Here is a 12,640-nt window from a genome sequence, read left to right on the forward strand (position 1 = left end):
AACAGGTCAATAGGTACAACTAGGCTAGTGACAAGTTTGGCAGGGCTCTCAAGGCCCCTTTGCAGTGGCACATTGGGTGCAGCAGCAGCAAAAATAAATTTAAAAAATGCTCTAGCTAGCAAGTACTGCTGCTGGTACCCACGAGGCCTGGGTACAACAGAAGCAAGACACATCAGGTTTCACTTGTCTAAGAAAGAAAAGAATGCAAAATTAAGAATTAAAGCCAGAAGACATATTTTTATTGATATGTAATGGGCAAGTGTATCATGATCCCTTTGTGATTTACACCATCAGCTATGAGCCTGATCTGTACAATCGCAACCATTAATTTTAAAACAATAGCAAAACTCCAACAGATACTGAAGGCAAGAAAAGAGAAACACAATCTTGCTACACCAATTTTAATGCAGTCCAGCATGTTACAACACACTTTAGAGATAGCAGGATTGACATCCATTTTTAAATATATTAATTGATAAGTACATTTATAATCTCTCATTACAAGATATTGCACAAATATTATTCTTGTATAAAGTGAGGGTACACTGCAATATTAAACAAATAAATTTTCCTCCTTTTCAGCCCCTACACACCTTTGAAGTTTGATTTTCTGTTAAAGTATATTTATGAAATTACATAATTATGGCAAACAATACATAATTTCAGCAGTTTTGTAAGCTTTGGATGAAAGGGCACCTTGGTTCACTGATTAACCAGTCATAATACATAGTAAATCTATGAATGGCCAATTACATGTGGAGAAATAGTGCCAAACAACAGTGTTCAGACATACACATTTTACAAGCAAGTTTTTTGTTCTTCAGTGAATAAGACAATATAAGCACAACAGAATAGCAATTAACTATCTACCAAACTAGATTAAATGCAACAAACCTTTGCCATATCATATCACTCCCAGTAAGGTTGTCAGCTTTTTTTCCTGACATGACTATTGAACAGAAACGTTACAGGTTTTTGCCTGCAATGATTGGAAGAGTTTCAGCTGCTGAATTTCTGCCTGCCCATGCAGCTGTAAAAGCACAGGAGTCCTGCCAGCAAAAATAAATAGAAAAAGAGATAAGGACCTAAGGTTTGAAACAGTTTATTACTTTGTCCCAAAAACGTCCACAGGCTAATAATATTGTACTTTCTGGAATGCCACAACAGATCTGGGGTATTAAAAATCCATTTGTTGTACAAGTACTATTCATTTACAATCTGGAGTATATGAGTGTCTTTGGTAATAAAATGTTCTCCCTTGAAATGTTTATTTATTACATTTTATCCTCACAATACCACTGAGAAATAGTAACTAACCCAAGGTCGCTTATGGAGCTTAATGGCTGAGTGGTGATTTGAACATGAGTGTCATAGTCCAACACTCTTAACAACTACACCAGACTGCTGCTACTTGATGTTGTAGTGCTTGGTTATGATGGTTTTTTTAAACACCAGTACCAGTGCCAGTGGTTATGCCAGTGGTGATGAAGCCACTTCTCCAACCATAGAAGTATTAGGAGAGGATTTTATTACATCATCTCTGTGTAACCTATGTTCCTTTCGGGCTAGCAGTGATGAGCATGAGGGCCAGCAGTCTCTTTGTGTGGCCTGTGAGTGTCAGATGGACTTATTCCAGAGCATCTAGTGATTACGATCCATGTATGAGATCTATTTTTCCTTTTCTTTCCCTAATACAAGTAAGGCTGCTGACCAGTTGTCACAGTCATCACATGTCAGCTGGTGGCAACTGATCTATCACAAGTAACAGGAGCAGCAGTATCAGATTAGTGAGCAAGTTTGGCCTAGGAGCTCTTAAGGGGTCAAGCAGTAAGACATGAGTAGCTCTGGCCGCTTGTTGCTTTTGTGCTAATCCGACCGCAGTCTGCTAGCATGACTGGAATCCTTTGGCCAGGGCTGAGTTGGGTAAGAAAGGGATGGGTAAGAAAGTCAGTAAAAACCAACTGCCCATTGGACTACCACACAGGTTGCAAGTTCGCTATCTTTGCAGGCTGATCTTGTTCACTACAAGCTTCTGCAGCTTTACCCTGCTACTGGGTTTTTTTAAAAAAACAACAGTAAATATAATAACATTACATTACTTCAATGAAAGTGACAGCAAAATAAATTAAGCTTGTAATTAGAATCAGGGTTTTAGACATATCTGAGTTATTATACAGCCACAAGAGTGGCTGTAAACTATAGCCAATGTGGATTCTTCATATTCCACAATGTTAAATTGAAAATACCCCTCATGCCTTTCTGATGCTTCCCATAAGTCCATTTCAAAACAAAACCTTACAAAACTTATAGTCCTGTTCACAATGTTTTCCTTTTGGAAAAGGACTTTCCCTCTGCCTGGTGCCCACCCACCCAATCTCCTCCCCTCCCTGCCCCTCCCCCGGGTCAGCATTGGACTACAACTCGGGAGACCAGAGTTGGAATCCCCACACAGCCATGAAGCTCACTGGGTGACCTTGGGCCAGTCACTGCCTCTCAGCCTCAGAGGAAGGCAAACTACCTCTGAATACCATTTACCATGAAAACCCTATTGCCATAAGTCAGGACCGACTTGAAGGAAGTCCATTTCCATTTTCAAACATGATTGCACAGAAATAAATCCCACTGAACTCAAAAAGTATACAAATGATTAAACTCACCCTCCCATCTCCTCTCTCCTATCCCCTCTCTTTTGCCCCTCCCCATCCCCTTGCAATCCCCTCCTTCTCCTTCCCCCTCCTCCCCCTCCCTTTCCTCCTTCCCATGGTCAGTTTTACCTATCTTAAGAATATTGCATGGGAGTAAATACCATTGAACTCTATAAGCATGAAAATGATCAAACCTGCCCTCCCCCTTCCTTTGCCCCCTCCAATCCGCTCCTTCCCCTTCCCCCTCCTCCCTCCTCATGGTCAGTCTTACCTATTCTAACCATGAATGCATAGGAGTAAATCCCATTGAACTCAATAAGCATGCAAATGATGACCTGCCTTTCCCCTCTCCTCTCCCTTCCTCCTCCCCTCTATGCTTCCTTCTCCATCCTCCCCTGCCCACTACAGCCCTCCCTTCCTCCCCCCCGGTCAGTTTTACCTATCCTAAGCATGATTGCACGGGAGTAAATCCCACTGAATTCAATAAACATGCAAATGATCAAACCTGTCTTTCTCCTACCCCTACCCCTCCTGTCTGCTCCCATTCCAGTCCTCCCCTCTGCCCTTCCTCCCCTCCCTCCTCCCCTCCCCATCCCCTGTGGTCAGTTTCGCCTATCCTAAGCATGATTACAGGGGAGTAAATCCCACTGAACTCAATAAGCATGAAAATGATCAATCCACTCTCCTTGCACAGGATCCCATTTCTTACCTCCCGGATTAAAAAGCAGAGAAATTCACTAACAGACAAAAAACCTTGTGGTTTAGGAATCAGCCCAAATAATAGAAAGAAGACATGCACTGTGCTGATCTTGTTTTAGCAGGAAGGAAGCAATATTATTAAGACAGTTGATATAGTTCAGATGATCACTTTAAATATGTCTGATTTACTTTGCATTTTAATGAAGTTTCCTATAGGAAATCATTTTCTTTTGTTTTTATTTCTGTGAATATGTGAAGTACAGCAACACTCAAAATTTACACTAAAAAAACCTCAAAAGATAATTGTGGAATAATGGCACTGACTATTCTGCAGAATAGTCTCCAGTGGACATCAGGAGTGTCTCAGTTTGCACAAGATAAAACAGTGGGGGGTGAAATATATTCTAGCAAAATTCTAGGTGTGCTCTATGTTTTTAATTGACTATGCCCACCTTGCCTTAAATGAAGTGGTTTAAACATAGCACACTGGAAACATGCATCCCCTTTTTTCCAACAGCTAGAGTCATTGCTGAAGGAGCAACATATTGTAAAAATGTAAATGTACTGCCTTCAAGTCGATTCCAACTTATGGTGACCCTATGAATAGGGTTTTCATGAGGTTGAGAGGCAGTGACTGGCTGAAGGTCATCCAGTGAGTTTCATGGCTGTGTGGGGATTTGAACCGTGGTCTCCCAGGTCGTCGTCCAACACCTTAACCACTACGCCACACTAGCTCTGTAATCAGTCTGATTTTACATCAGACTGCAGTTTCAGATTCAACCGTTAATGCACCCAAAATAGAAATAGAGCATAACGTTCAATTTGAAACACAAAAGGCTGTCTTCAGCATCATATGACATTGACTAATAAAAAGGCTTTGAAATTAATAAAAATAAATTTGACAGAGTTTTCTAGGATGAATAATGAGGGAAATAAAATTTTCTAGATTAGATCTATGTAGAAACATTAGTAACACAGGAAAGAAACAAAGTAAGAAGAACACCAACAATCATACAAAACATACAAAAATATTCTTCATCTTTGGAGATGGCAGCAGGAAGTGGATTGGACTGTGGAAGACCAACCCAAATGGTGGTTGCATTTTGACCAATTTGTAGGGCAGTCCAATATCTCAGAGAGGAGGTCAGGTCTCCTGCTCCCCTGGTGCATTCACTAGAGCTGCCCAATTTCCCTGCTTTTTAAAGTTTGATAGAAATAGCTGTGGGCTACAGGTATGTTCTTAAACCGCAATGGTTTTTTGCCTATTAGTGAATTAATACTTTCTTCACTTGGATTTTGTATGTGTCATCACATATTTGTTCATACTAGCAAAATTACCATGTTAATGGGGGGGAATGATATGATCCAGAAGGATTTGTTTATCCAAGAAAGGTTCCTGGGATAACTACCCCTTAATTTGCATCAGTTTTTGTTTACATCATCAAGGAATTCATCAGAGGATGCAGGAACTAGCAAACTGAGAACAAAGAAAAAAGACTAGAGATCGTTTTGTTTTTCGGAACAAGTGACACTGGAAACATTTCATAATCAGTATCTGTAGTGATAGATGGGATTCAGGATTCAAGTAGATGGGAGTGAGCTGAGTAGAAGTAAGCAATGATTACTCATTCAGGGTAGCAACCCTCAGGAATCCCAAATCCTGAAAATGTAAAAAATATAGTGACTGATCCCAATAGCTTGGAAAAACTAATAATTAAGTGTGTTTCACAAACCAAAAGGATAGTTTTCCAAATATTATTAATTTCCAGTCTTAACACTACTAGCTATAATACAATACCATTTCTCTTCTTTTCTTACTACTTCCTCTTACAACTTTCACAAAATATGTGTTGTTTGTTTTTTAATATCTAAAATTTTAATATTGTCTGGTTTTGATCATCATTTTATTTCCACAAATGATTGTGCTCAAAGTGGCTTACAACAAAGGATGTGTACTAATTCCACCTACCACAAGATACGGTGATGGCCACTGGCTTAGATGGCTTAAAAAGAAAAAAAAGTAAGACAAATTCATGGAGGGCAGGTTTATAAAAAAATATTAGCCTTGATTGTTAAATGGAACTGCTATGTATAAAACCAGTATACCACTGCATATCAGATGCTGGGCACAAATAACAGAATACCCTCATTGTGGCTTGGTTGGAGGCCTTCAGAGGCATGTAGTTGGCCACTGTCAGGAACAGAATGCTTAGTCAGAAGGATCTTGGTCTGGGCAGGCAAAGCAATTCTTGTGTTTTTAGCTACATACTGCATTACAGCACAGTTTACAGATGGTAGTTTTGCAAGTATGAGACATGCCAGGAAACAAAATAATTAATTACTAGTTTGTCCATCATTCCTTAAATCTTCAAGTGAATCAAATCCTGTACTTTTAGCCATTACTTTTGCTGCTTCTGTGCTTTCAAAAGTTCATTTGCCAGCTTTGTGATGTGCTTCCAGGCAAACTGAACATGGGCAAACTCTACTGTGCGGGCACAAATTGCAAAACGCAGCACAAATTTCCCCTTAAGGTGGCATGGAACAAGATGAATCTTCCTGGCATCGTTTATGCTTTTGAGAAGAGCTTCATTAAGGTCATTAGTACCCTAGAATAAAGACAAAGGAAACAAAAGTGGTCATTAACATTGCACATGCCATTCTAGTAGCTCTGCCAAGGATAATAGGGGAGTAATAGAGTACCTCCAACCTGCAGGTCTGACTAGGCCCATGAGGCCATTTTGGGCAAGCCACACCAACATTTATTTTATTTAACGAAAGTAATGTGCAGTGAGCAGCTTTCCTCTTCATGACAGTACTCAACAGTGCCCTCAGGCACTGAGACGATTTGGGAGCCCTACCACTTGTTTTATATGTTTTGTTATGTACATCGCTCAGAGTGGCTGGTAAATCCAGCCAGATGGGCGATTAATAAATCGAATTAAATTTAAAAAATTATTTAATGCTTACTCAAGCAAAAGACCTCTAAGTGGTTTACAAAAGACAATATAAAATATTCATTTAAAAATACCAATAAAAGTGAACATTAAAAACAAATTACATATTTTTTAAAATAAAATTAGTAATTTTAAAACAATTATACTTACACAGAAAAATGACATGCCTAGGTAGGCTTGCTGGAACGAAAATGTTTTTAACAGGTGCTGAAACAATACAGCCAAACTGCCTGCCTCATGTCAATGCGCAGGGAGTTCAAAGGGTGCTACCACATGAACGGACTGATTTCTTGCAAGTGCAGAAGAAACTTTATGTGGCACTTGTAGTAGTGCAAGTTCTACTAATCTAAGCAGTCCAGTGGGCACATATGGACTGACGCAATCCTTCCAGTAAACTGGTTCCAAGCTGTTGAGGGCTTTATATACTAATAGTAACACCTTGACTTTGGCCTGCTAATAAATTGACAGCCAGTTCAGATATCTAGGGAGGGGTGCTACTTGCTGGTAGGGTCTCACTCCTGTCAGCGATTATGCTGCACCATTCTCCGCTAACTGTAGCTTCCAGACCAAACACGAAGGGAGCCCCATGTAGAGTGCATTGTAGTATTCTAGTCGTGAAGTCACTAATGCCTACCATAGTTAAGCTATCCTAATACAGGAATGGCTGCAGTGTCACACCAGCTGAAGCTGATAAAAGGTAATTCTAGCAACTGAGGCCACCTGGGCCTCCAATGGCAAAGCTGAATCCAGAAGCATCCCCAGACTGCAAACCTGCTCCTTCAGGGGGAGTCTAGGGATGAAAATTGGCCAGTTCTTCAGACATGGAAACCACTTGCCCACAGTAACCTCTGTCTTGTTAGGATTCAAACTTAATTTATTTTCCCTCATCCAGTCCGTCACTGCATCCAGACACTGGTCGAGGGCCCACACAACCTCTCCTGTTTCAGATGTTAAGGAGAAATGGAGCCAAATGTCATCAGCTCCTAATGACTAAAGCCTACATAGAGTGGAAGAAAATTCTCCAAAATCAGTCTTTGCCAGCACTAATGCAAAGGAGCATCATAGTCTAATCCATACAAGAGGTATTCTGAAAGAGGCCAACAAAGCTTTATTTGGAGTGGGGGACATTTAAAAAATAAGAACAAGAAAAGAAGCCACAGAAGCACAAACACAGTGGGCCTGCAGGCCTCAGCTCACACCCTTCTTAGTACAATAGTATACAATATAGTATTGAACCACTGTTTACACTATTTAAAAAAATAGTGACCTAACACAAAATGGTTGCCACCTCAAAAAGAGCAGAAAAAGAAAAGAGACAGAGTAATAGTCATGATTATGCTAGTTGATGATGCTTCTGCACTGTGTTTCCTCACTCCAACATGCAACAATTCGATCCCCACTCTGCTTCTTTCACCACTCCCCCACACACCCACTTCCCAAACACTCCTCCATGGACATATCAGCTGCTCATTGCCTCCCTTACGAGGCCAGCAAAACAAACAGGAGGTGAATGGGCACCAGCACCTCTCTCTTCTCATCCTCCATTTTCAAAAAGCCCCTCCATGTTGCAGATTACAACAAAATTACCCAAATTACTCCAAATAAAGCTACCCCCATCCCTGTTTGTCTTAGGGCTGTGCCATCACTTTGACTGAATACTGAGGTGTGGTGAGCATGTTTGGACCAAGGCAAACCCGTTACCAAAGCAATCCAAAGTGAATAACCCATTACCCCCCCAACCCTGCTATTCTTTACAGTTTAAAAAATGTGACCAAAGTCAGATGACCCATCTCCAAAATGAAAGGGAAAACAGGTAACAAAACACCATATAAGGGAAATGCTAAGGTGGGAGGTAGGGGAGCTGGAGTTTGTTCACTGACAGCACTAGCTTCAAATCTAGGGCTAGAATCTCCCCAACACTCTCCAATCACAGTGCTGGGGGGGGGAGGGATGCTGATTCTACAAATCCTTTTTCCCAGTGCCTTTTACAACAAAAGTTTGTTTCTTAGTTATGCTTGTCCTAGGATTTCTACTTGTTTGTTTTCTCTCAGTTCTTTTCCATCCCCATCCATCTTAGTTCCTTCTCCATTCTACACACACGCACACACAAGTGCCTCTTGTCTGTGTCTCAATTATTTATACTATTAGTCTTCAGTTAAATAGTGTTAGGTTTTGCATTTAAAGCTGTATCCTCTGTCAATCTACCTTATTCATTTATCTTTCAGTGCTTATTATAATTCTTTAATTGCTGCCTGCATGCGTAACGTATATTACTCACTGCATTTACAAAAATGTTACTGCCGTTCTGAATTTTCAAAACCCCTGAATCTACCTATCTGAAATTTGGCAGGGTTAATCCCCTCTTGAGGGGCTACTATATCTTCAGTACCTATGTGAAAAAAACTAGAAAGTTATGCCCATTTCACTTTTAATGTTTTTTTTGAAAAAAGCAAACTTTAAAGGCGATAGCACAGAAACCCCTTGATCTACCTGTCTGAAATTTGGCAGGTTACTCTGCCCACATCCACACCATACATTTAAAACACATGTAGAATTATTATTATCATTATCATCAGTGTTAGTATTAGCGCGGTTTGGCGTTGAATGTGGAATTTGTATTGTATTCATTTTTAGTTGGGATATATAGAGATTTCTGTTGAAATATAACATGGCATATAAATAAATCTCCAGAAAGAGTTGATTGATCCAGTAACCATTTTGTGTCCCGGAAGATCATCTGCATATTAAGTTTTTCTTTTCTTCTCTGATAAAAATGAAATTATTACAGAAACTGTAGCTAAATTGCTGTTGAGAGCAATGAAGACACTAGCTAAACTCTTATAGAAATAAATATAAGCATGTTTTCTTATCTGTCAATACAGTCAGTTGATCTTTTTGTCATTTTTGTTGGACTACAACCTGGGAGACCAGGGTTCGAATCCCAATGCAGCTATGAAGCTCACTGGGCCATTCACTGTCTCTCAGCCTCAGAGGAAGTCAATGGTAAACCACCTCTGAAACCACTTACCATGAACACCCTATTTTGCCATAAGTCAGGATCGACTTGAAGGCTGTCCATTTCCATTTTGTATGTTAACGAACATATTCACTAATAGGCAAAAAACCTTGCGGTTTAAGAACATACCTATAGCCCACAGCTATTTCTATCAAACTTTAAAAAGCAGGGAAATTGGGCAGCTATAGTGATTGCACCAGGGGAGCAGGAGACCTGAACTCCTCTCTGAGATATTGGACTGCCCTACAAAGTTGTCAAAATGCAAACACAATTTGGGTTGGTCTTTCACAGTCCAATCCACTTGCTGTGTAGCTTGGAAGAATTTGGTAACATGTGCCTCTGAGCATATGGTGAGTGGTGGCAACTCCTGCCATCCCCAAAGATGGAGGATTATATTTTTGTATGTTTGTTGGTGTTCTTCTTACCTTGCTTCTTTCCTGTGTTACTAATGTTTCTACAGAGAATCTAAACAAGAAAATTTTATTTCCCTCATTCATCCTAGAAATATGTATCATATTTATTTTTATTAATTTCAAAGCCTTTTTATTGGTCAATGTCATATGATGGTGAAGACAGCATTTTTTGTGTTTCAAATTGGAGGTTATGTTCTATTTCTATTTTGGGTGCATTAACAGTTGAATCTGAAACTGCAGTTTGATGTAAACTTGATATTGTAATCAGACTGATTACAATATGTTGCTCCTTCAGCAATGACTCTAGCTGTTGGAAAAAAGAGGATGCATGTTTTCAGCCTGCTATGTTTAAACCACTTCATTTAAGGCAAGGTGGGCATGGTCAATTAAAAACATAGAGCACACCTAGAATTTTGCTAGAATATATTTCACCTCCCACTGTTTTATCTTGTGCAAATTGAGACACTCCTGAGCTCCACTGGAGACTATTCTGCAGAGGTTGGTGCCATTATTCCACAATTATGTTTGGAGTTTTTTTAGTGTAAATTTTGCAAAGTGTTGCTGTACTTCACATATTCACAGAAATAGAAAAAAAGAAAATGATTTCCTATAGGAAACTTCACTAAAATTGCAAAGGAAATCAGACATATTCAAAGTGACCATCTGAACTGTCTTAATAATGTTGCTTCCTCCCTGCTAAAACAAGATCAGCACATGTGTTGTTTCTATTATTTGAGCTGAGTGTAGGTGTTGCCACCACTCACCATATGCTCAGAGGCACATGTTACCAAATTCTTCCAAGCTACACAGGAAGTGGATTGGACTGAGAAAGGCCAACCCAAATTGTGTTTGCATTTTGACAGCTGAGAGGCTTTTAGAATTCTGACGGTTCTTACTGAGCATGCCTTGCATTATCATAGGCTGACAGCCAAAATTTATTAAATTAATTAAAAATCAGCCAGGCATTTTTTTAACTTTTAAACTGCAGAAGATGAAGGTCAGAGTATGGGGCAAGGTCAGTATTAGGATTACAGGTACTCTGTGAATATCACTGATTTTTAATGAATTTCAACAGAATATGAGAACTCTCAGGGGGGGAAGTCCAAAAGGGCTCTGGGTTTTTTCCCTCTCTTTTTAGACTTTGAACTCTCTATTCTCTCTGACTGTTTTGTGTATCGCCATGAAAATTGAGAGGGTTGTTAAGCAAGCGTTTCTGAGTTCAGGACTGTAAGTTTTGTAAGGTTTTGTTTTGAAATGAGCTTATGGGAAGCATCAGAATGGCATGGGGGTATTTTCAATTTAACATTGTGGAATGTGAAAAACCCATGCTGGCTATAGTATACAGACACTCTTGTGGCTGTATAAGTGTTATTGTGAGGTCTGTGGACTGGCTTAATGAATTGACTGGGGAAAATGAAACAAGTTGTAAGAAACATGGGGCTGCCATCAAAACGGCAGGTCTGTGTTGAATCACCCTCCCATTCAACTTAACATATCTTGATTCATTACAGTGTTCATTTTCCTGCTATCATCAGTAACAGAAAATGATGTGATATAGAAGTGGGGAAATGTCCAGCATAATTATATCAAGCCACGGGAATAGTTATACTAGAAATCATGGAGATAAAAAAATCAACATAGAGCTACTTTTTTCAGTGGTAGCCTGATGTTCCTTGCAATGTGTAGTTCTGCTTTCACATTCTCAATAATGTATCGGGTATGACGTCTGAGAGTTATATCTTTTTCATTGAAAAATAAATGTCAGCTAAGCTTACAAGTATTTTTTTAAAAATATTTTCCTTGAAACTGGATGGAAAGGCGTGCCCAAATGATAAACTCTGTAACAAGGGTGAACCAAAAGGTTAATTTTCTCAATTTCTTTGCTTTTTGTAAAAACTATTTTTCCCTGGTTAACCAAGCCCCATAAATCTTAGCACATCTCTTTTTGTATCTGCTCATTTGGTAAGCTAACGATAGCTTGATATCTCACCATTTTATCTCTCCAAATGTCAAAGAAAGCAATCTGGAGGGTTAATGTGAATAAGGGTATGGTTTTGGTCGTCCTTGTCAAAGCAGCATATGAGCAGTATTAAAAAAGCTGATTATTTCTTTAAGAGAACTGGAAGAATGATATTAAACCTAATAGGGTCAATCACTGCCAACTATTTGTTTCCCACAGCCAAGGGAGAAATTTTAAACATCACTAATGTCAGTTTCATGTAGCAACCAGGTGCTTCAATTGCTCATAGTTAAGTGCTGCCACCAAATGAATGAATGGGCTGCCTTCAAGTTGATCCCGACTTATGGCGACCCTGTGTTTAGGGTTTTCATGGTAAGCGGTATTCAGCAGGGGTTTCCCATTGCCTGCCTCTGAGGCTAGTCCTCCCCAGCTGGCTAGGGCCTGCTCAGCTTGCCACAGCTGCACAAGCCAGCCACTTCCTTGTCTGCAACTGCCAGCTGAGGGGCAACTGGGACGATGCAACTTGCCCACGGCTGCACATGTGGCAGGGCATGTAACCCCTGAGCCACTGTGGGGGTGATCTTTAGCTGACCCTTGACACAAGCAGGGATTTGAACTCACAAACACTGGACTGCCAGCCAGGCTCTCCTCCCCACTGTGCAGCCACCAAAGTTCACCTAAAATCAGCTGAATGTTTAGGTCCTTGCTCCAGCAATACATGCAAGGAATTTCAAGAGAAGCAAAAGGAATTTTGAAAAGGACAGTGAAATTTCTCATGATGCTTTTGGAAATGTAATATAAGAAACATAACAAGGACAACATATTTTAAAAACCCAAACATTTAATTAATGACCGAATACCTGTGTCAAGTGAACAACATTCTTTACATTCCTCTAATAGAAGGGCTATGATAATAGAAAATCATTCAAACCAAGCACCTGCTTTAGTCTGCA

General features: G+C 39.8%; 1 protein-coding gene across 4 annotated transcripts in view; it reads right to left on the minus strand.

The window, feature by feature from the left end:
* Positions 1-286: 286 nt before the first annotated feature.
* Positions 287-12,640, minus strand: part of DDC (dopa decarboxylase) — a 208,367-nt gene continuing 196,013 nt past the window's right edge. For 3 of the 4 annotated variants that reach the window (XM_061589212.1, XM_061589211.1, XM_061589209.1), the window contains one exon: positions 3,245-5,950. In XM_061589212.1, the coding sequence (XP_061445196.1) occupies positions 5,744-5,950 (207 nt within the window). In that variant the 3' untranslated portion in view covers positions 3,245-5,743. Of the gene's footprint in view, positions 1,050-3,244; positions 5,951-12,640 lie in introns of those variants that run through there. The other variant, XM_061589210.1, reaches the window with a different exon arrangement.

This window comes from Rhineura floridana, chromosome 11, assembly GCF_030035675.1.
Source record: "Rhineura floridana isolate rRhiFlo1 chromosome 11, rRhiFlo1.hap2, whole genome shotgun sequence".
NCBI classification, from domain to species: Eukaryota; Metazoa; Chordata; class Lepidosauria; order Squamata; family Rhineuridae; genus Rhineura; species Rhineura floridana.